Source organism: Schistocerca nitens, chromosome 3 (genome assembly GCF_023898315.1).
Source record: "Schistocerca nitens isolate TAMUIC-IGC-003100 chromosome 3, iqSchNite1.1, whole genome shotgun sequence".
Classification (NCBI taxonomy): domain Eukaryota; kingdom Metazoa; phylum Arthropoda; class Insecta; order Orthoptera; family Acrididae; genus Schistocerca; species Schistocerca nitens.
In genome coordinates this window covers 605,179,924-605,205,823 of record NC_064616.1, presented here as the reverse complement: position 1 = coordinate 605,205,823, position 25,900 = coordinate 605,179,924, and the positions used below count along the sequence as shown (strand labels likewise).

Sequence of the window (25,900 nt, the reverse complement as noted above, 5' to 3'; positions counted from 1 at the left end):
TGGTAAGTCATTTCAGAGTTTGGAAGAAGGTAACAGCATATCACCTACAGCAGCACCGTGGCTAGTAAAGCCATGATGACTGCTTTACTTAGAATCTATGACCTGTTACTGGAACAGCCCTTCTACAGGATAATAGAAATGTTTGAAATAAACATTATCAGCAATTATCACAAGGAAAATTGTGGCAGAATGTAAATCCCAGCATTTTGTGTTCAGCCAACACAATGTAGATGCACAAAGGTTTGTGTGTGTGTGTACTCTAGCTTTTCACAGGATTTTTTCTAAAATCTAGCAAAGCTTTCTTTCTCTTGTGTGTATGCCTTTTGAAAACTCAATGCTTCTGCTATTTGGTGAGTAATCTCCTTTAACTCTGAACCTTGACAATATTAACATTTACAAATATATAATAAAAAACTGAATTCACTTCGCTGGTGAAGGAATCACCATACAAGCTGAATCACAAAAACTTTATTCCCAATATCAGATGTGACCCATTTTTCTGATCCCAGTAATTGAAAAATCATGAGCCACAAAATCACCATCTGCATGTGGTGCTCATAGTATCTCAAATTAGTTATTACAGAATATTTCTGTGAAAACTGTCACATCTGTATGTAATGTTGAAACAGCTCAATAAGCACTTGATATTTCTCAGAACATCTAATGATCTTCCATTAAATCTACCAAATATTTCTGTATAGTTTGCAGATGACACAAATTTTCTCTTCCAGTCCACCTCAGCTTTTCAACTGAAATGCAAGATTAATGGCACAACTGAAACACTTCTATCTTTACTTCATAACAATAGACTATTGCTAAATCCAAATGAGGTAATTTATACAATCTCTAAACCATACTGAAACCATAATGTGTATATGGAACCCATACATGTTGAAGGCAAAGAAGTTGAACAAGATGCAGAGACAATTTCTGGGGATGCAGATGGCCAGTTTACTCTTGTGGGACCACCACAGAGAAAACTTGAGAAGTTTCTGTTATGCATTCAGAATCTTCAGACAGGAATGTGATATAAAAACTCTAAAAACAGTGTATCATGGGCTTGCACACTCAACAATAGTATACGGCATCCCTTAAGGGGGAGGGGGGGGGGGGCTTTTCACAGAAAAAAAATTCCTTACTCAATAAAGAATAATGAAAATCATGAATAGAGTGTCAGTGGGATAGACCATTAAAACCATTTTCAAAAAACTTTATGTATTGTAAGTTGCCAGTATTTGCATTCTAGCAAGTTTCTTTTGTTTCCAATATATGTACAGATCCACAACCATGACACAAGAATCAAAGCAAACATTCATCCAGTGGTCCAAACATTGAGCAGAAGTGAAGATTGTCTGAGAAATTTGGACAGCATAGGCTTCAACAAAATACCCCTGTTGATTACAAATAAAAGCAATACCTTTAGGTAAGAAGGAAGTGAAATGCTAATGTAGCACACTTTTTATTCTGTTGACAAGTAACTGAAGGTAAATTTACATTAACTATATGCACTCATCCTTTATGCCACACAGTTTAAATCTTAAGAAAAGATTTATTAATCTTGTTGTAAGCATAATATTCTATTTGTTGTATAACTTGCACAGTTGTTTCAGCATAAGATGCATAGACCAAACACGCACACACACACACACACACACATACACACACACACACACACAACACACACACTGTTTATGTTTTTTAATATTTGCGTAGCTACTGTGAGCTTTAATATTTCTATATCTCATAGACATAGTCATTTTTGGCACTATATGTGTCCAGTATTTTGATGTATAATTTTATTTGTTAACTATTAAAAGCAAGTGAAAGTAAGTGGAACTTACTACTGTGAGTATATACATCTTTTCTTGTTGCATGTGCCCTATGTTATGAAAAAAATACTTACTGTATATTTAACGTTTTGTCATTAGCCTCATGTTTTTATGAAAACACAATGTAAAATTCCCAGGCTTTAAAAATCAAATCAATAAATCTTCCAGGGAAGAATCCTGACTGAGTGATGCATTACATTTGTGGAAAACAACTGACTTTACATCCTCTGAGCAGGAGGCATTTAGCAATTTTCTGGAAATATTATCTACACTTGTTGAAACTTCAATCATAAAACAGATATGGTTTTCCTTACTTCTTTAATGGCTATAGAACATGTACTTGTTTCTTTAAAAATATTAGAATAAGGATGTCTCAGTATTCCTTTAGCTTTTCCTATGAAGCCACTGCAGCCCATTTATTTAAGAACACTTAAAAACTCATCTTTTTGTGATTGCCTATATGTATTTCGACACCATTTAAAATGCCTCTATTTCAGTTGGTGCAGATCACTTCAATTTCACACCTCATAATTTACTACATTGTTCTAATTTCATGATAATGTGATATACAATTATAACTTTTCTCTAAGACATCTCTATTCTCATGATAATCACTCACTTCTTTGTGAATTTTTTGTGCCAATCCATACATTTTTTCCTACATTTTGAAATTGCACTAATAAACAAGTTATACTTGGAATTGACATCTTTTTCACAACACATGTGTCTACAATCTTCATATTGTAGGCATGATATAAAGTCATAAATCACTTCTTTATGTACTGACCTCACTGCTTTCCAGTGGAGCTCAATTGTTCAACAGCAAATATTTGTCATTAAGAGTAGGCCTCTGCCCATCATGGTTAGAGAGACAATTAAGAAATTTACTATAAAAATACAACAAACAAGAAGGAAGATCAGGGGTAAATATCCCACCAACATTGAGGCCATTACACAGAAAGAAAATGTGTTAGTGCACTAGAATTTGGAGTTATTATAGTGAGAAAATTGACTAGAAAAGCTGTAGGACTACATCAAAATTTCTGGGTCTGTTTTTCTTTTATTGTGTGTAAAGATATTTATGTAAAAATCCCCAAGCACTATGACATACCTTTCAAAGTAACACAGGTCCACATTAAGGTAGCCCAGCTACTTCAAAAAAAGATATTTTGAAGGTATCTTGTATATTTTTATAATTAACTAGCTAGAATTACTCTGCCTGACAAAAAACATGAAGCACCCAGAAGATGAGGAGAAAATGAAACAAAACTTCATGACTTGAGAGGGAATGTGAAGTTATTTATCACATTACATTCACAAAGAACTTGGTAGTATGAGCCCACTTATCAGGTAGATCCTCTCCTGAGGCAAGTTGGTCCACAACTTTTGTAAGTGGTACTTGATGTTCTAGATACTAGCATTTGGACAGAGTTGACATCTGAGTTGGTCTCACACATATTCTACACGAGACAGATCAGGCTATCTAGCGTGTATAAGCATTGTCCTGTTGGAAAAGGGCTCCACGATTCTGTTACTTCAGAGGTAACACATGAGGGTGCAGGATGTCCATGACATATCATTCTGCCATCAGAGCTCCCTCAATCATTACCAGCTGTGACTTGAAGCCACAACAGATGGTTTTCTGTACCATGATGCCATGTGTAACACCATTATGCCTCTCCAAACCATTACGAGAATGGGACCTCTTGTCAGGTCACTACCACACAAGCTAACAATGGACGTTCGGGGTAGTGCAGAACTGTGATTCACTGCAGAACACAGTGGTACATCCTTCATCAACAGTCAGTGCTTCCCAATCATGGCACTGCTCCAAAGACAAATTTTTGTAAGTTGAAGGGGGATCACTGCTGTCAGCTACAGTGGGACATTAAGTGGAATCAGCAGTGATGACTGAAAATGTGTACTGCACAGTGATTCGAAACCAGGATCTCCTGCTTACCAGGCAGGTGTGGTACAACCACTGCAGCATCTGGGACACAGCATTATTGCAACTCTGCAGACTGTCTCGGTATGCCTCACAGCTGATCCACACTCCCATCGAGTGATGCACTCAAATAAAATTTTTTGTGTTGTGGGTTTAATAACAGCCTACAAATGGGACAGTAATTCCCTAGTACAGCTGCTACTAATCGCTGACTAATGGTATGAGATGACACAGAATGTTGCAGACAGTCCATTTCTTGTTCTTGGATTGGAGACACAGATGTGAAGGGGTTGCACAGTACAATACAGTGAGTCTGTCTTGTTGTGGTCAGACATGGTCAACCAGAGCCTTGCAAACTAGCATGCCTGCTCTCATGTTCCTATTCAGTCAAACATGGGTCCACTGCCACATCCAAAATGCACCAAAACTTTGGATACTGCACGATTCAAAAAGCCAGTCAAACAGAGACTCACAATGAGCCAGTTTTCGAACTCTGTCAGGTGCAGATACTGGTGTCTCACATGAATATGCAGCATCTCCTGGTACTTTACAGTGATCAGTAAACATCTGATGCTGTTCATGCCCCTTATGTACCTTATCAGGCCTGGTAATAACACTAATCAAAAACAACACTAATGAAGTCTGGGGGCCATTCTACCAGTCACAGAGAATTGCAGCTCTAATCATTGGCATACCTACAGATTGCGTAATTGTGTACAAAGTTACATTGACCTCAGACCATGTTTCCCATGTGCTTGACTTTTTGGTAAGGCAATGTACACTGAAGCACCAAATAAACTGGTATAAGCATGCATATTCAAATACAGAGATATGTAAACAGACACAATATGGTGCTGTGGTCAGCAACACCTATATAGGACAAGTGTCTCGCACAGTTGTTGGATCAGTTACTGCTGCTGTGATGGTAGGTTATCGAGATTTAAATGAGTTTGAATGTGATATTACAGTCAGTGCATAAGCGATGGGACACAGCATCTCCAAGATAGCAATGAAGTGGGGATTTTCCTGTACGACCATTTCATGAGTGTACCGTGATTATCAGGAATCTGATAAAACATCAAATCTTCAATATTGCTGCGGCTGGGAAATGATCCTGCATGAATGGGACCAACGACAACTGAAGAGAATCATTTGATGTGATACAAGTGTGTAATTAACAAAAGTTAGTTTTTTTAATGAGCTATAATTTCAAGTATGTTTGTGACACACAAATATCTAAAACTAATATATTGAAAAGCAACAATTTAAATATAGATAATACTCAATTTCCTTTTATAACTTCCACAAAAAAATGAAATCAAAACTATTATGATATAAAAGTTAGTACACAATCTAATGAACCACTAACATCAAAAATCTGCATATTTATGAAAAGTCATTACATTTTGAGAATTTATAGCTCATTAGAAAACTTATAAATTGAGTATTCACAATGCATTTTGAATTTTGTCAAACGTGTCATGTTGGGTTATAATCCAAGCATAATGTATTTAAATTGTGTCTTAAATAAAAATTTGTAAACAAACATGTTTTTGACAAATGTTGATTCTAGGATGCTATTTTGATTTTTATAACACTGTAACATCACTTTCAGAGAAAAGTAAACATTAAAAAATGATCTTGTAGTTCTGAAACAAATGCTGAGCTCACGTCCTTTGTACTACTGAAAAACAGGAACAATAGATTATATTCCCATAGCTATTGGTCATTATCAGAAGTAGAATTATTATGTGAAAATTGTAAATATCAGTTTTGTATTTAAAATGAATCAGGTCATTCATTAGTGACATAAGGATGTTAAAATGTAAACATTTCCACTTCCAAGTGAAAACTAATTGCACCTTTGGCATGAAAAAGTGAGAGGAAGAGATACTGTTTGGATGTATTACAAGGGGCAATCAAAAAGTTTCTTTTCAAAGGCAGTACAGTCTAGAATCAGTATACCAGTCAGACAAAATTGCTATGAGCACTGAGGCAATCATCACCGGCCACTGTGGCCTAGCGGTTCTAAGCACTTCAGTCCGGAACTGCGTGCCTGCTATGGTCACAGGTTCGAATCCTGCCTCAGGTATGGATGTGTGTGATGTCCTTAGGTTAGTTAGCTTTAAGTAGTTCTAAGTCTAGGGGACTGAGCCGGCCGAAGTGGCCGTGCGGTTAAAGGCGCTGCAGTCTGGAACCGCAAGACCGCTATGGTCGCAGGTTCGAATCCTGCCTCGGGCATGGATGTTCGTGATGTCCTTAGGTTAGTTAGGTTTAACTAGTTCTAAGTTCTAGGGGACTAATGACCTCAGCAGTTGAGTCCCATAGTGCTCAGAGCCATTTGAACCATTTCTAGGGGACTGATGACCTCAGATGTTAAGTCCCATAGTGCTTAGAGCCATTTGAGGCAATCTTCTGACTGACACACCAGGTTGACGAAACTCAATTGGTAAAACATGGCATGTCCATGTCTGACAGGAATTATCAACTCATCAAGGTCTTTTTTAAGGGACTGAAGACTTGATAATCACTTGGCGAGAGATCAGGACTATAGGTTGTGTGCTTAAGTGTCTCCCACTTGATTTGGTGTAACTTCTGCATCACGACATTTGCGATATGGGGAACACGTGTTACCCTGAAGCAGCAGCACCCCTTGGAACACCATTCCATAATGGTGGTTTTTGACAGACGTGCTGACCTATACACATTCTTCATTCTTCAGTGGATGTCCACCAGTTTTTGTCCTTCATCAACCAATAAAAGAATAGCACCATGTTGGTCTTGTTTGGACACATTTGCTAATAACATCGCCAAAGTTCATGTTTCTGCATTTATCGCATGCACATCGAAAAGTCATGAATGCCACCCTAATCCTTTGCCTACATGTTGGTACTTATATACCTGCATCAGAGTCAATCCACATTGCATATATGCTGCACCAGTGCCCTGAAATGAGAACTTTCTGATCACCCCTTATAGAAAGCAGATACATTTTTTTAAAGTTCACTTAATGTCACAGTGTTGCACAGTATTGATGCTCACGGTAAAATGTTTATCACACTGAGTTACATGTGGAATCCAATGCTTGAATAAATCGTGAAAATCACTTAAACTGATCTCCACCCTTTTTATTTCTGGCAACCAACTCTACTATTATAGGAAGTGTACCTTGTAGATTGTGAACTTCCAAGTGAAAACTATGCAGTTTTAATGTTTTTAAGACATTCTAGAATAAAGGTAAGTTTGTGACTACTCATTTTTCTTGAACGAAGTCAGAATGAGCATAACTGAATGCATATCTAGCATGGAATCAGGTAATAATTCCAGTCAGGAAACCAATTACCACCGTAACATCAACTGTACTGTCATTTAGCTTACTACTCAAGTCTGTAATATTATGATGGAAAATTTGCCAGTTTCTGCTTTTCAGAATAATTGATATTATTTTGTCCAAAAATAATAACTACTCAATGATCTGAGACTTTATTCTGTTATTTGACTAATGAGTTTTTCCATGGGTCTTTATACAACAGGTGGACAATAATATGGACGCACCACAAAAACAACACATCACCACACCTATTATGGTGTAGGACACCTGTTGGCATTCACAACACCTTCCAGTTGTCTCATAAATACATGTCCTGTATTGTTTTCAAGGGATTCATATAGAATTCTTCCTGCAAAATAGTGGCGAGTTATTGGAATGATGATGGAGCTGGATATCGATCATGAGCCCTTCTCTACAAAGTAGACTAAAAAGGCTCAATAGTATGAAGATCTGGTGACTGTTGTGGCCAGGGGAGGAGTGACAATTCATCCTCATCCACACAAAATCACTCCTGGACAATGCGAGCTGTGTGAGCAGGGGCCTCGTCTTCTCAGAAGACAGCATCACCATAGTGGGATGAACCATTTACCATGGGATAGACCTGGTGAGCCAAAATGGTCACATAATCCTTGGTTGGAATGTGAGCATGGGGCCCATGGAATACCACAATATGGTTGCCCAAATCATCATTGAACTCCCACCATGTTTCTTGAGACACAAACTCAGTAGAAGCTGGAAACAGTGTGGAACAAGACTCACCTGACTGAACCACTTTCTTCTACTGTTCCATAGCCCAGGTTTTATGGCTTTAGCTCCATGTTACAGGCATTTGCATCACTGATGTGTGGTATTCATATTCCAGCTGGCCCTGCAATTCCCAGTTCTAGAGCTCCCTTCACGTCATTTTCCTGCTGACAGGTTTCGTGAATGTGACATTCAGTTCTGTAGTGACTTTTGCAGCTGTCGTCTCTTATTGTTCATCATGATCCTCTTCAATGAGTGTCTGTCATGATCACCCAACACACTCTACCATCTTTGTTGTGACTTCAAGGATGATGTTTTTCCGCTTTCCAGTATGTGGAATAAATCTTAGATACAGTGCTTCTTGAAACACCAAAGACTTTGGCTACCTTGGTTGTGGAAGCACCCACCATATGAGTACCAACAATTTACCCATGTTTGAATTCACTTACCTTTGACATAATGTACTCACAACTACATAGAACACTGTTCTGACCTTGACTGAGACTTGCGACTTATTGAGGACATTCCACAGGTGGTGTTCATGGTCAAACACAACAGTACAACCAACAGGCATGACTAGCACTGCATTTATGTTTGTGCATGCAGTTCTTGTGGTGTTCCCGTATTTTTGTCCTACCCCTGTACATGAGTGCAGTTACTAAAGGTTGAAGTATTTATAGTGAGCTATCTGTGCAAAAACATTTGTTTGAACTGGATAAGGTTTCTCACACATTTAATAATACTACAAATTAATATAGCTAAGATGCAGTCCATGGCTTTCATAGTATTATCTATTAAATATTTTCTTCAACCATGTGCTAATTTGCAAAGCTGATGAAAACTTCTGCATGCTTGCAGCACTTAATGCACCATTCACACATAATGGCAGAGGGTTGTCATACTGTAAGCTTTAAGTGTTTTATAGTTGCAGTCAGGGTATTAACAGCATTCAAACCTTTGTTCTATGCAACATCATTGGAGCCACCATAGATCACAAGGAAGGTTTTATTTGTTAGTTTATTAGAAGTGACAATTATTTCAAGAAGAACTTGTATTTCTGCAATCTCCTGGTTTTAAATAACATAAAATGGCCATTTAACTTTTCATGTATTTTGTTTCTTGGCAACGGCCTTGCTGCAGTGGATACACCGGTTCCCCTGAGATCACCTAGGGTTAAGGGCTGTCGGGCGTGGCCGGCACTTGGATGGGTGACCATCCAGCCGCCACGCGCTGTTGCCATTTTTCGGGGTGCACTCAGCCTTGTGATGTCAATTGAGGAGCTACTTGACCGAATAGTATCGGCTTCGGTCAAGAATACCATCATAACGACCGGGAGAGCGGTGTGTTGACCCCACGCCCCTCCTATCTGCATCCTCCACTGAGGATGACACGGCGGTCGGATGGTCCCGGTAGGCCACTCGTGGCCTGAGGATGGAGTGCTTTTTTTTTTTTATTTTGTTTCTTGAATGACATCTCAAACATCGTTGTCACCCAAAAAATATCACTTTCTTCTTCCAGGTTCCATTGAAAAGATTAGTTTTACTTTTCTGTATTTGACATTACATTTTTGTTATGGTTCACCATGCATGTGAATGGAGACTACGTTTGTCATGAACTTGTGGTTTGTTGAATTATTGTACCTTCTTTTAACTGAGCCTTATTTGAAATTTTGTCAAACATAATTCTCTGTTGCATGTTATTAAGGTTGAAACTGACTTTGCCCATGATTGACACAAAATATGTTTCATTTTGCAACAAGCATTTTCAGATGTTTTGTTAGTGGACAATGTATTTTTTGTTGCAATGCTCACTTTTAATTGTTGTGTTATTTTTAATTCTCTCATGTCACTTATGAGAACTTCTTGTAGAAGTTTAAAAGTTCTGAGATGCTTCCTTTCAAATGCATGCACAATATATTACACTTTACGTATTTGCATTTTCACCTTTTTTTAACCTTTTTAATGTTTCTTTAGACTTATTTTTTTTTTACAAAAAGTGTGGCTCAAACAGTAGAGAGTACTCTTGCAGATCTAGTTTACAGTTGAGTGGCAGATTACTGATTGTGCAGTAATCAGCAGACATGTTTCACATGTCAAAGTTATAATGCTTGACAAGTAAGCTAAAAAATCACGTTCAAGAAAAGAAATAAATGATAGGTGTTAATGCATAAATCATAAATTATTCACAGATACATCCAACAATAATAGAATTATACCTGTGCAAGTTCTTCGGTCTTCCATGAGATTATAGCCTGGTGGGCAAAGACACCTGAAGCTCCCTTTCACATTTTGGCAGTGGTGAGAACATACAGATGGATCAACAAGGCATTCATTAATGTCTGAAAACATACAATAGAATAAAATTTGTATTGTCGCATAGCATAACACATAGAAACTGGAGCATGAATGACTCATTAATTGCTACTGTTGCTTGCAACTAATGAACAGTTTGTTATAAAATTTCAATAAAATAATTACATTACAGAATAAGTGTATGCAGTTCTCTACACGTTTCAATAAAATCTACTCTCAGTCAAATACAGTTTTTACAATCACAAATTATATATGAGAGTAATTGATAACTTTTTTATTAGAAAGCAAAAATTTATAGGTATTTTTATAGGGTAGTTCACTATTTTCTAGTGAAGCTTGTTGGCTTGATTTTTCATCATATTGTAGACCTTGCCTGGTCTGTTTCTCTCTGGTCAAGGTTGAGGTTTCATTGATCCCTGGCAATCCCAATCAATTGGCACATCATTCAAAATTTTCCCAAAGGCTCAAGGGGAGTTGATAATATGCCACCTTCAATAGCATTCCGTACCATATATCCAATTCAGATATTGTATGCAGTAGGGTTTAAAACATGGGAATGGATAGGGGTAAAAACAATTCTGTAGAACTATGATATATCATAACAATGGCTGTATGTAGCAATAACTGAAAACATCAGAATGGGTATAGGTAAACATCAATTCTGTAAAACTGCCACACTTCATAAATTGAGCACTGAAATATAAAAGACTACAAATACTCTGTAATAGTATCAGTATGATTCTCAAAGTTGTGCTGATGACCATATAGATTTATGTTTCTTCCTCCTGAATTAAATTTAGCATTTGTACTACTTGTGGGTGAATGGACAACACTGCTACATATTCCATTATATTTATTACAAACATAATCTATTGTGAGACATGTTTAACTTATCTTTCCTCACACTTTTTTATGCTAGATATCCACAAGTTAGATTCAAAAGATTCACATATCACAAACATATGAATCATATATTGTTAAAGGGACATACATTTGTGGGAAATTCTGAAGAATGGTTGAAATTGTGTAATAACTTTATATGGGCATCTTTACTGGCACTGTTATATGATGCAAATTTGAACAAAAAGGTCTTGAACATAAGATCTTTAGAAAAAGACTGTCTCATGGTGAAGAGGGTAATAAGACTCCCTCTACCTCTAAAACAGGGAACAAGAGAACAAGGGAGGAGTCTTATACTCCCACTTCTCAAGATAAAGTACTACAGCATCAGTTTTCAGGATGGCAGTTATCCAACATGGACATCCATTGGCTAACATGACTTGCAGCAGATATAACTTGTTCACATGGCTCTCTTTTAGAAGACTAGGGGTGACACAAGTCCAGGATCCAGTTTCAGGAGGATCTATCTGGACAAAGGTGCTCTTATGTTTGTCTGTGGAAGGGTGGGAACAGTGTAGTGGTTTAAGCAGATTGTGCCTACGATCTTTTCATGGAAGGAGGACAAGCTGCTGGTCAAGACACTGGCTGAGCTCTTTAAGAGTGGAAAGGTATCAATTTGGGCACCAAAACTTCTTAAGCATACTGCTCCAAAGACTGTTCGAGAAAATAAAGATGCAGAACAAAAGGGTCTTGACAGAGTATTTGAGGGTAATCAACTGAAAGGTTATGCCGGATGGTCAAATCCTTGCAGTAGAAGTCAGCAAAAAATTCCTGGCATTAGAAGTTCCACGAGTGAATTTTATTATATCATCTGTGTGCTTTAATAGTTTAGTTTCTGCGTGTAAATTTAATATCTAATAGCCACAGTTCTCGCATTTTCATTTGTGTTGGGAAGTAAACTGATTTTGTGACATAATCAGGGTTGAATTATTTAGTTTCACCTGAGTTGATTGCTTTGGTAGTTAGGTTTTTCGATATCTGCGTATTATTAGACACAGTTTCTGTGTTTTCGTCAAGGTGTACAGTAGAGTTGTACAGCATGTGCTGATAGTCTGTTTATCTGCATAGTTTAGTTTTCCACAGTCTTTAGTATGGATGGAGACTGCGATTGTTGTGTGCGAATGTGAATCAAGTTGGTGACACTTCGCTCTCAGCTTCAGGCTGTGATGGCTTTGGTTACACAGCTTGAGGCTGCAGTGGATGGGCATCACTGTTGTGGGCCAGCCGTGGGGATCCAACAGATGTCCAGCATGTCCAAGTCCTCCAATCAGTCCTCACCGGTGGCCAACCCAGTTACTACTAGCACTGAGGTTGACCCCTCACCTGTGGTCGAGTGGGAGGTCACCTCGGGGCAAAGCAGGCGGTGAAAGACTTCCCAGATGGCCACACATAAGACCTCCCCAGTTTGTCTGACAAACAGGTTTCAGGTGCTGTCTGTGGCTGACACTGCCACTGAGCCAGATGCTATCGCCTGTCCTGTTTCAGAGGAAACCAATCAGCCTGCAAGGTTCGGGCAGTCACAGAGGGTGGGATTATTGGTAGTTGGGAGCTCCAACGTTAGGCACGTTAAGTGGACCCTTATGGACTTGGCTGACAAGAAGGGACAGAAAACCAACATGCACTCCATACCGGGAGGAGTCATTCCAGATTTGGAAAGGGTCCTCCCATATGCCATGAAGAGCAGCAGGTGGTTGCTCACGTAGGTACCAATGATGTGTGTCACTTTGGATCAGAAGATATTCTCTCTGGTATCAAGCAGCTAGCAGAAGTGGTAAAAGCTACCAATCTTGCTTGCAAGATGAAAGCAGAGCTGACCATTTGCAGCATAGTTGACAGGACCGATTGCGGACCTCTGGTACAAAGCTGAGTGGAGGGTCTGAGTCAGAGGCTCAGATGGTCGGCTGCCAAGTAGGCTGCAGATTCCTTGACTTATGCCAAAGGGTGGTTGGGTTTCGGGTTCCGCTGAATAGGTCAGGTGTCCACTCTATGCAGGGGGCTGCCACATGGGTAGCAGGGGCTGTGTGGCATGGACTGGGCAGTTTTTTTTATGTTGGAGGGTCTCGGGAAAACACAAGAAGGGCTTCACTCACAAAGACTGCAGGATGAACACAGGAAGAATGTAGGTACAGGAACAATTGGTATAACACTTTTAAATTGTCATAGCTGTGTTGGGAAAGTACCATAGCTTCAAGAGCTAATAGAAAGCACTCATGCTCAAATCGTCATAGGCACTGAAAGCTGGCTAAAGCCAGATATAAGCTCAGCTGAAATCTTTGCGAAGAACCTAACGGTGTTCCGAAAGGATACGCTAAACACGGTTGGTGGTGGCATGTTTGTTGCTGTTAGAAGTAGTTAAACTTGTCGAGAAATTGAAGTAGATACTTCCTGTGAGTTAGTGTGGGCAGAGGTCATTGTTTGAAACCAGAATAAAATTATAACAGGATCCTTTTACTGACCTCCCAATTCAGATTGTACAGTAGCTGAAAGGTTCAAAGATGACTTGAGTTTGATTTCAAACATGTACCTGACTTATACGATAATAGTTGGTGGTGACTTTAATTTACCCTCAATATGTTGGCGAAAATACATGTTTAATTCTGGAGGTACACATAAAATATCATCCAAAATTTTGCTAAACACATTCTCTGAAAATTATTTCAAGCAGTTAGTTCATGAGCCCACACGAATAGTAAACGGTTGTGGAAACACACTTGACCTCTCAGCAACAAATAATACTGAGTTAATAACGAGGATCCAAACTGATACAGGGTTGTCGTAGTGAGATTGAATATTGTAATCCCCAAATCCTCCAAAAATAAGCGAAAAATATACCTATTAAAAAGAGAGAGAGAGAGAGAGAGAGAGAGAGAGAGAGAGAGAGAGAGAGAGAGGGAACCACTTGACACCTTCCTGAGAGACAATCTCCACTCATTCCAAATTAATAATATAAGTGTAGACCAGATGTGGCTTGAATTCAAAGAAATAGTATTGGCAGCAATTGAGAGATTTATACCAAATAAATTAACAAACAATGGAGATGATCCTCCTTAGTACACAAAACAGGTTAGAACACTGCTGCAGAAACAACGAAACAAACATGCCAAATTTAAACAGACGAAAAATCCCCAAGACTGGTGATCTATTACAGAAGCTCGAAATTTAGCATGGACTTCAATGTGAGATGCTTATAACAGTTTTCACAACAAAACTTTGTCTCGAAACCTGGCAGAAAATCCAAAGAGATTCTGTTCGTATGTGAAGTATGTTAGCGACAAGAAACAATCAATGCCTTCTCTGTGTGATAGCAATGGAGATACTATCAAAGACAGTGCTGCCAAAGCAGGGTTACTAAACACAGCCTTCAAAATGCCTTCACAAAAGAAGACAAAGTAAATATTCCAGAATTCGAATCGAGAACAGCTGCCAACACGAGTAATGTAGAAGTAAATATCCTCGGAGTAGTGAAGCAACTTAAATCACTTAATAAAAGCAAGTCTTCTGGTATAGATTGTATACCAATTAGGTTCCTTTTGGAGTATGCTGATGCATTATCTTGATACTTAACAATCATATACAACCGTTCTCTCAACGAAAGATCCGTACCCAAAGACTGGAAAGTTGCACAGGTCACACCAATATTCAAGAAAGGTAGCCCATATCATTAACATTGATATGCAGCAGGATTTTGGAACATATATTGTGTTCAAACATTATGAATTACCTTGAAGAAAACTGTCTATTGACACACAGTCAACAAGGGTTTAGAAAACATCGTTCCTATGAAACACAACCAGCCCTTTATTCACATGTAGTGTCGAGTGCTATTGACAAGGGATTTCAGATCAGTTCCGTATTTCTGGATTTCTGAAATGGTTTTGACACTGTACCACACAAGCGGCTCGTAGTGAAATTGCGTGCTTATGGAATATCGTCTCAGTTAAGTGACTGGATTTGTGATTTCCTGTCAGAGAGGTCACAGTTTGTAGTAATTGACAGAAAGTCATCAAGTAAAACAGAAGATATTTCTGGTGTTCCCCAAGGTAGTGTTATAAGCCCTTTGCTGTTCCTTGTCTATATAAATGATTTGGGAGACAATCTGAGCAACTGCCGTGGTTTATTGACTATTAAAGTCATCAGAAGATCAAAACAAATTGCAAAACAATTTAGAAAAGATATCAGAATGGTGCGAAAATTGGCAGTTGACCCTAAACAACTAAAAGTGTGAGGTCATCCATATGAGTGCTAAAAGGAATTCGTTGAACTTCGGTTATACGATAAATCAGTCTAATCTAAAACCCATAAATTCAACTAAATACCTATGTGTCACAATTACGAACAACTTAAATTGGAAGGAACACATAGAAAATGTTGTGGGGAAGGCTAACCAAAGACTGTGTTTTATTGGCAGGACACTTAGAAAATGTAACAGATCTACTAAGGAGACTGCCTACACTACACTTGTCTGTCCTCGTTTAGAATGCTGCTGCACGGTGTGGGATCCTTACCAGATAGGACTGATGGAGTATATCGAAAAAGTTCAAAGAAGGGCAGCACATTTTTTATTTTTGCGAAATATGGGAGAGAGTGTCACAGAAATGATACAGGAATTGGGGCTGGACATCATTAAAAGAAAGGCATTTTTCATTGCGACGGAATCTTCACACGAAATTCCATTCACTAACTCTCTCCACTCAATGCAAAAATATTTTGTTGACATCGAACTCCATAGGGAGAAACAATCACAACGATAAAATGAGGGAAATCAGAGCTTGTACAGATAGATGTAGGTGTTAGTTCTTTCCGTGCACTATACGAGATTGGAATAATAGAGAATTGTGAAGGTGGCTCGATGAACCCTCTGCCAGGCACTTAAATGTGATTTGCAGAGTATCCATGTAGATGTAGATGTAGATTCATGCTAATGGCAGGCTTCTGCTCCAGGGACTTAATGACCATCAGGATAAAACAGTGTGAGGAAGGAAGCACGATGGAAATCATATTGGCCTCAGCCTACCTTCTCTACGAGGGTGGAACTAATCCTTTCCAGGAAGGGAGGAGGCTGGTAGATAGCTGTTCACAGTAAAATGAATAACTACTGGTTGGTTGTGATGCCAATGACTGCAACCCATTGTGGGGAAGCAGCAACACCAACATCAGAGCTGAGCACCTACTCAAACTACTACTAGAAAATAGTCTAGATATCTTGAATAGGGGTAGCAAACCTACTTTCAGGAAGAGAAGAAGAGAAGATGTTATGAAATAGCTTTCTGGGTACTTACATCAAACAGTGGCATGTGGTAGTGGAGTAATCCTTACCTGACCACAAGTATATTAGGTTTGCAGTTGAAACAGGCATTAAACAGATCATGACCCACAGGAATCCTACAACAAGAGACTGGGACTGATATAACAAAGACATAAAGTCACACTTATCTGAAGTCAGAATTTCAATAAGGAACCCTGTAGATTTTGAGGAAATGGGAGACACAGTGACATCTGCCAATACGACCTTGCATTTAGGAAACTGCCCAGCCATCAAGAAGTGCACAAATAGGAAGGTACCTTGATGGAACAACAAGCTGGAAGAGCAAAGGAAGTAGGTAAACAGACTGTTCAACCATGAAAGGAAGAAAGGACTATGGCAAAATATCAAGAGACTGTTGTAAGCTATTTATGTTAGACTTCATAAGATCTTCATTAGAAAGCCAACTAATCCAGGAGGTACTTTAAGGAAGGAGGATAGTGAATACTCAAGAACAGTGGGTGAGACACTGCACATCCTCCTCAAGAATTATATTGCTCAATGCACTCTGACAGATAACAAAGACCAGAAGTTCGTTCCTATGAGAGACTATTTTACAGGTAATGTAACGTAATACTGGGAATTTGCAAGAGACTGTGTTGATTTAAAAAAATCCAATGGGCAGTGTGACAATTTCTATCATTCAAGACACCATGCCCAGATGATATACTTCCACTTTTACTGTAACAACAGGATATATTTAATTAGATTCCTATTTAGTCTGTTTAGGATCAGCCTAGCAGCAGGAATCACTCCTAGTGCTTGGAGGACAGTGAGGGTTCTTTTCATTCCAAAGCCAAGGAGAACTAATCATGCCAAGGCCAAGGATATGAAAGTGATCAGTCTGTCCTCCTACCTTTCTAAGACATTACAAATCTGGTTAATGTGTATGTTGGGGAGAAGAGGTTAACTGAGGTTCCTGGGGGCTTTTAACAATACAAACTATGAATCCATGGTTAGAGCTGCAGAAGAACACGGCACTGAGACCACCATATGCAGGTGGATTAAGACCGTGCTAAGTATAAGGTACAAGTCACTATGATGAATAGGAAAATGGTGATCAATATCACCAGGGGGTGCCCACAAGGAGTGCTATGTCCCCAATGCTGTGGAACCTAGTGGAGAGTAAACTTATTGAAGAGTTAAATACTAGAGGATACTTCTGCCAAAGATATGCAGACGATGTAGTCACAGTAATAGTTGGCAAGTTTTCTAGTACTGTTAGGGCAATGTGCACTAGACATTGTGGAAAACTGGTGCAGAAAACAAGGTCTATGAGTTAATCCCAAGAAACTGTTGTAGTAATAGTCTGCAGCCAGTAGGCCAGGCAGAGTAAACAGGGGGGCGGAGCTGCAATGGCGTTATTGCTCGCACAATGTGTTTGGTGTGAAGTAACAGTGAGGCAGGGAACTGCAGCGTTGCTTGAAGTTATTGCAATGTATGAGGTGGGGGCACTAGGCCAGAGCCAGGAGTGCGACGTGTAAATGGCTGACATATGAGAATTTACCCCTGCCATAGTTTCTGTCTCTCCCTGACACTACATCAGAAGAGAGGGGAAAAGCAATACAAATAGTCAGACAGATTTAGCTTGGGCAATGGCCTTGCCGCAGTGGCTACACAGGTTCCTGTGAGATCACCAAGTTAAGCGCTGTCGGGCATGGTCGGCACTTGGATGGGTGACCATCCTGGCCACCATGCGCTGTTGCCACTTTTCGGGGTGCACTCAGCCTCGTGATGCCAATTGAGGGGCTAATCGACTGCATAGTAGCGGCTTCGGTCAAGAATACCATCATAACGACTGGGAGAGTGGTGTGCTGACCCCACACCCCTCCTATCCGCATCCTCCACTGAGGATGATGTGACAGTTGGATGGTCCCAGTAGGCCACTCGTGGCCTGAAGACGGAGTAGATTTAGCTTGAGGTGTGTGCCAGGTCAGTCGAGAGTCGGGTGAGACCTGTGCTGGTCTACGCTTGTAGGGGCCAGTCTGGCAGTGATGTTGTAAATATTCTATGTAAATCTGTACTTTATTTCCATGTACTTGTTCAGGCTGTATTCCGCCTATGGGTACACAACACCGGGGTGGGATGGAATGGCAGCCGGGTACTTGGAGACTGCATGGCCTGCCTGAAGGAGGGCAGTGACAGCGGTCAGCAGCGGTCCAGGACAGGCCATGTTTGCTTCCCATCTGGTGTACCAGGCAAGCACCACTAGCGGCAAGTTGCGGCACAGCACCCAGGAGGGCGCGGGTTTGAGTCCAGTCCTGTCCTGGGAGCAGCAGCAGCTGAGGGCCACGGGTGACCAGTACAACCACCTTCGTCCCATGGTCAGACAGAGCAGGCCAAACTGGGTGGAGGGCGAAGGGGACCAGGGACTGTAATAGTCTCTGGAATTGCGGGCAGTAAAGCGGTGCCAGTTGCTACACCCCGGCAGGCGGCGACCAGGTGAACACAGCTGACTTCCACTGTCAGGTGGTCTTGACGACCACAGCAGCGGTGTTGGCAGTCCAGGAGAACCAAGATGGCCGGACTCACAGAACAGCGCACGGGCGGCATGCCAACATAACACTTCTGTAAACTAGCTGAAGAAAGGAATACTTCTGAATACCGCTGTATCACTCTGCACTGCCCCTTGACACTATTGAACTTGCTTGGCCCCCTGACGAAAAGCGGCACGGTGCGGCCCGGCTTCAACTTGGCCATCTGGAGTCCCGGGTTCAGCCATCAACGCCCCGCAATAGTGCTATCAGAGTGTGCACTGAGGAGAATTTGCATAGGGGTTACAAGGATCATAGCATCTACATTTATTCAGAGAGCCAAGAAGCTGTGAATTCTATATCAGCCCCTCCAATGATATCAAAGATCATTGCAGAATGCCACAAAGTTAGGAGACTAGGGGAAAGCAGCAGGTAAAGCCTGGTAACTCACAAAATTAGTGGCAGTGAACAAGCTGACAGACTGGCCAGGACAGGTGCAACAACTCCATTTATTGGACCAAAACCTGTCCTAACTATGACTAAGGCAATGGTAAAATGAAAACTGTGTAGCTGGATCAGGGACCAGCATGTAGAATATTGGACTATGGTCCAAAAACAAAAACATTGCAAACTAATGATGCTGAAGCCGTGTTTCAAGAGAAGTTGTATCATCCTGAATAGGAAACAGATTAAACTCATCATAGGACTCACAACTGGCCATGTGAACTTTAAAGAAACACCTACACATAATGGGTATAAAGGAAGAAGCCCCTAAGCGAAGAGTATGAGGTGAGGATGAAACCATGCCACGTCCAATCTTCCAGTGAGAAGCTCTGGAGCACAAAAGACACAGAACATTTGGGTCGGTAGAGGCTTAAGAAATTGTGTCTAATAAGGAACTAGTAAAGTGTCTCCTACTACTTCTTAAGGGTACCTGTTAACCTTACTAGAATCATAGGGAATGAGACCACACAATAAACTCAATTTCAGTGCAGTCAGTAGTAGCCTAAGATCACTGTTGTTCTACTCTCCATGCTTTTGTGCATGGGGCTGTAGTACAGGGAGACCACTAACAAAACTATATGAATTTCATGATTCATCAATAAGACTCCCTTCCTAGTCACTCAAAACCTGTACAATATTCCTGAGTGCCATTTTTAAGGTTTGAAGCTATGGTCAAGATACTCTGTCCTCACTAATCCAAACATGATAGTCCTCCACTACATTTCACTTCATCTTCTGGTCGGTGAGCCACCTCCTTGGATGTTGTCTGATGTTCCCACAAATATCATTGTAGATATTAATCAAAGCAACCAACTATCAACAATGCCTCCACTTTCATGAGATCCATCCCTTCCACATAAGAAAACCCCAGTACTCCTTCAAGGGACTCATTTGCAGTAATGAGCTATAACCCTCTTCCACTGTGATGAACTTGTTTAGGTTATTAAGTAAAGGCACCTCCCTCCAAACCTAGTCCACAAACATTCTTCCAACACTCCACATCATACCCTCTAATGTACCTAGCCTTCCAACAGCATCTGCTAAGTAACAATAGAACTGTCACACTCTCTGCCAAGATACTGGATCTCAATATTTACCCACCAATATTTCACGAGAAAAATTTAGCCTTTCTTCCAAATATTCCTATTTACATTCACTAAACATCTATTTTAGACCTTCACATAGGTTACACCAACAGGATCCTAGCAGATTATCTCTGAGTTTGTTTGATATGTGCTGCAAAGTATATGTGATAAGAACTGCTAACACTAGAACAATACTCCAGAATTGTGAACACTACTGTGATGTATATTACTTCCTTTACAACTGCCCTTAATTTCCCAGCATCCTTTCAACAAATCTATGTCTTCAATTTGCCTTCTATACAACTGGCATGTGTTTGTTCCATTTCATACCACTTCTTACTATTATATTTACATATTACACTTAACTGATGTGACAGGCTCAAGATGTTCACCACTAATCTTGTAACTGGATACTATCACATTCCATCCCTTTGTTAGGAGCATTACATCCATTTATTGTCACTTAAAGAGGACTGCCATTATTACACCTCACAAAAATTTTGTCCAAATTTTTCCTTCATTTCCTTATGACTGTCTGATTACAATATTTTCCAGTTGCATCATCAGTGAACAAACTGATACAGTTTATACAGTTGACCTTATCTCATAAACGATTTATGCACCTTAACAATATCTACTAAAACTAACTAAACTCTGCCTGAACAGGCCACAAAGGCTCAATGGTACCGAATGGCCATTGTGTCATCCTGAGCCCACAGGTGTCACTGGATGTGGATATCGAGTGGCATGTGGTCAGCACATCAATCTCCCGGCTGTTTGTCAGTTTACGAGACCAGAGCTGCGAATTCTCCACCAAGTAGCTCCACAGTTTGCCTCACTAGGGCTGAGTGCACCTCGCTTGCCAACAGTGCTCATCAGCTCGGGTGGTCATCCTTCCAAGTGCTAGCCAATCCCAACAGTGCTTAACTTTGGTGAACTGACAGAAGCCGGAGCTACCACTGCGGCAAGGCCGTTGGCTTACTAGCAAGATCAGTGGTCCTATTATGCTTCCAGGGTCTGCTTCCATAGCTGAGCTGTCAGTGATGAAGTCTAACATGTGAAAGATCTGGGTCTTTTCTGTAAATTGTGCTCAATTACATGTTCTCCGCAGGATGTGGCAATTGATGCCACCAAAGAAACATGTGAATTAGCTGCATACTGTTGACACCATATCTAATATGTATTTGTGTTTGATATAATTAGGTGGTACCATTAATGGTTAGTAGAAATGATAAAATTTATGGTTCCAATCTCACACAATTAAACAAACAAGGAAAATTCCTACTATGGCCAGGGATTTTTCCACAGTGCGATGCCTGGAATTGGGTGCACTCAGCCATCTCGGGGTCAACTGGGAAGCTACTTGAATAAGAATTTCCAAGGTCTGGAAAGCTGACAACAGCTAGGAGAACAACATTCTTGGTCAATGTCTCTCAATAACACATTCAGTATTTAAAGTGTCAAAGTATCATGGAAGAAAAGTTAATCTACACACAAAGCTCATTTAAATTACTAGGTATAACTCTTGATAGTCACTTAAAGTGGTCCACTTAGATAGACAATATATGACAGTAAAAAGTTATTTAAAGAAATGAAGGTCCAGACTCTATAATTTTTATAGATCAAGAGAAGTCTTTTGAACTGTATAAATTTGTCAACACTTATGAACACAATACCAGAATGATCCTCCATTAAGAGGGTGAGTGGAACAGGAAAGGAAATGACTAGTAGTGGTACAGGGCACCCTCTGACACACACCGTACAGTGGCTTTCAGATTATATAAGTAGTTGTAGATGCAGAAGTCACAGCACCACTTTGTATAATAAAGGTTTATGTGCCATACTCACAAAATTGCTTAATACAAGGGGTGTTCAGTGAGTAATGCAAGACTTTTTTTCTGAAAGCATGTTGGTTCTATTCAGGATTCCAGTACCCCACATTATTGCCACTCTTTGGCTACAAAACCCTATTTTTCAACATAATCTGCATTCAATATGATGGTCTTATGCCACTTTACTAGAAGGGACTGTATTCCCGCATGGTACCACTCTACTGGTCAGTGTCAGAGTCAATGTCTTGCTTCATCAATAACCTCTCCTGCATCCATGTACTGCTTCCGGTGGAGTGCATCCTTTATTGGACCAAAAAGATGGAAAGTCAGAAGGTGTGAGATCCGAGTTGTAGGGTGGATGAGAAAGAACTATCCAATGAAGTTTTATGATCTCCTCTTGGGTGCACAGACTTGTGTCAGGCCTCGCACTGTCATGGAGAAGGAGAAATTCTTAGCATTTTTGGAGTGATGAACACAATGAAGTCATTTCTTCAATATCCTGAGGGTAACAGAATACACTTATGAGTAGATTGTTGCACCACAAGGGAGAACATTGAACAGAATAGCCCCACCAGAGTCCACAAAGACTGTCACCACGACTTTACTGACCGAGGGTGCAGCTTTGAACTTTTTCTTCAGAGCAGAGGTGGTGTAGTGGCACTCTGTGGATTTTTTTTTTTTTCTAGTTCGAAGTGATGAACCCATGTTTCATAGCCTGTGATGATGTTTGACAAAAAATGACCATGTTAATCCCCTAATGCACAAGAAATTCAGCACAGATTGTCCTTGGTTGCTCTTTTAGATCTTCTATTAGGTGGTGATGAACCCATCAGGTACACACGTTTGAGTACCCCTACTGGTGGACTAGTGTGTTAGCACTACCAAAAGGGATGTTCAGCGGAGCAGCTAAGTGTTTGATTGTGATACATCAGTCGCCTCAAATGAGAGTGTCCACATGTTCCAACACTGCAGGAGTTGCAGCTGTGTGCAGCCGAGATCAGACAGGAGATGAGACAGGTTTGTGCAACCTTGTTATGTTGATGACACACACCTCGCACAACGCCTCACCATGCTTTCTGCAAGTGCCTATGGATATCTGTGATGCTCTGGTTTTCTGGCAAAAGAAACTCAGTCATAGCTCTTGGCTTGCAATGCACCTGTTACAGATGCCATTTTGAAGACCACGTATAGTGCCATCACCTATCGGTACTTCATGAAACTACAGGGGCTGAAATGGGAATATTCCACAACGTCCCACAATAAATTCTGTATTTTTTCAATTGAAACTGGCCAAGGAAAAAATGATGTGTTGCATTACTTATTGAATGCCCCTTGTATATTGAATTTAAATGTTCTATCTTGTTACTGAAGACTGAAGAGTAAAATGAAATTAAGTCTAATTGATAACCTTTAGTACTATATGCACAATTTCTTGGATCATTTATGCAAGACATCAAAATATGTTTTATTGTTATTTATAAACTGTTTATATACTACAAGGCATTAATCAATAAAAGTATCATCATGAAACTAAACAGTCTACAAACACTTTCATGTTTCCAAAAACATCAAGCTTGATCTAATGATAATTTTTTTTGATTCTGGTTTTAAAATCAGTCAATTAATTAAGAAAACTGATGAAATAATAATAATTACCCACACAGCGCTTCCCAATACCATTAGACTTATATCCAGCTCTACAATAACAGCGATATGTCCCAAATAGATTCTCACATATCTGTGTAAGGTGACAGCGATTTAACTGCCTTTCCGAGCACTCATCAATATCTGCGATAAAAGAGATAGGTAATTTCTGAGAATATACTAATATACAAGAACACAAATAATATGCATATAAATGTCTATCTCAGCAATGGAGCCAAAATCAAAAATTATAAACACACAGAACTGCTGTCAAGCACACTGGATTATTTAATGGTTAATTAACATTTTTCATTTATTCAGTTTAACGTCTCATTGATGCAAAGATCTTCACAGTCACAGTTCTACTTCAGGCAGATAGGGATGCAAACTACATTATAAATTGCATTAGTAAATAAACTACTTTGGCATTGATGAGAGGTGTTTGGAAAAACCATAAAGATAGATTAAATTCTACAGCCATGTTGCAATACATAAATGCAGTTTCCATAAAAACTCTGTTTTATACCAAAATGGGAAGGGAATCATGCACAGTGGAACAGAAGCTTCAAAATATATTATCCTCCAATACAAGTTGGGATATTAACAACTTACAGGCATTTGAAAATGATGATTTCTATAAAATAACCATATTGAGAACAGTGTGATAAAGACAACTATTCATCATGCATAGGAAAAACAAGTCAGCACATGGACAAACAAGCAAGATGTTGAACATTATAACTTAGTGTTTGAATTTATGTTATTTTTCAGAGGTCACACGTTGAGGCATTTGAATTTCTCTGAATATAAGATAAAAAAAAATTGTAGAGTAGGTAAATTATAATGAAGAACAGAAGGTACAATACAGCCACTTTTTCACAACATAAAATGTTATTGTCGAAATAGCTGTGAGAATGCACTATGTTAAAAGATAAAAATATGTAGAATGCCCATTGTATAAAAAGCAAATATTTACTGGATCATGAGTAATTAGAAAATAAGGCTTAGATTTATTAATGTTGGTATTTATAGAATAAATGAAGTGTTTTGTTTAGAAAACATATGTAAAATGCACTTGTTAAAATGTAGGCCTACTTCTTAAGTTTGAAAATAATACAGTACCTCTGCAGTGTGAATGCTTATCATCATGAACAAATCCCTCTGGGCACATATTGTTATTGTATTTTTTCCGAATAGCAGTGGACATTCTATACTTTATTTCACGAGACTTTGCATCATACTGGATACCAATGTCATCAGTTGATAGTTTTTCAACCAAATATCTGAAAATGAGTTGAAAAGAGCACTTTCTGTAAATAAATGGGCAATACCCTGCCTTTATTTCATGGATTTTCTTCATCTAAAAACTGCTAAACATTGAAATCATAACAGTTTTCGGTAATGTAGCTACATTTTCTTTCTTGTTAAAGATATGACCCATCAAGTTACACATTATCATCATTATATATTTTATTATCAGAACAGTAACATACAACAGGTGCACAAAAAGACTGAAATTTACTAACGAATTAATGAGTGTTGTATCCAGGTCATCTTATGATCCAGCAATAATAATCAACAGTTAGCAACAGGAAAAAATGTTCTATTTTATGGCTAGTTTTTGCATTATTTATTGCAGATTTAAGTGTTATTTTTTGGTGTCATTTATTGCCAGCTTTTTCTCTTTCTAGTCATTTATTTCCATCCGTTATGTTGAAAATGAAATTATATGTAGCATTTACATTATATTTATTACAACAAACACATTACACATACTCACATTACATTGACTTGAGAAGAAAAAAGTGAAAACATTTATGTTATACTTGATAATTTAAAAAAATAACACTTTAAGGCAAGTGGGTTTTCAGCCAAACACTGCTGACAGTTTTTCAAATAATTGCATTATCATGATTTCTATGTTATCTTCAGAGAGACTGTGCCATAAATCTGTCAACACTTCTCCATAGTTAGGAAACAGTCTATCACTGTCTGCAT

At 39.3% G+C, this 25,900-nt stretch overlaps 1 protein-coding gene across 1 annotated transcript in view; it reads right to left on the bottom strand.

The window, feature by feature from the left end:
* LOC126248535 (hemicentin-1-like) overlaps positions 1-25,900 on the bottom strand; it is an 838,517-nt gene that overhangs the window by 75,119 nt on the left and 737,498 nt on the right. Inside the window, exons 49-51 of the mRNA XM_049949594.1 lie at positions 25,025-25,185; positions 23,915-24,046; positions 10,065-10,187 (exon numbers count right to left, since the gene is read on the bottom strand). Of these exons, the coding sequence (XP_049805551.1) occupies positions 10,065-10,187; positions 23,915-24,046; positions 25,025-25,185 (416 nt within the window). The remainder of the gene's footprint in view (positions 1-10,064; positions 10,188-23,914; positions 24,047-25,024; positions 25,186-25,900) is intronic.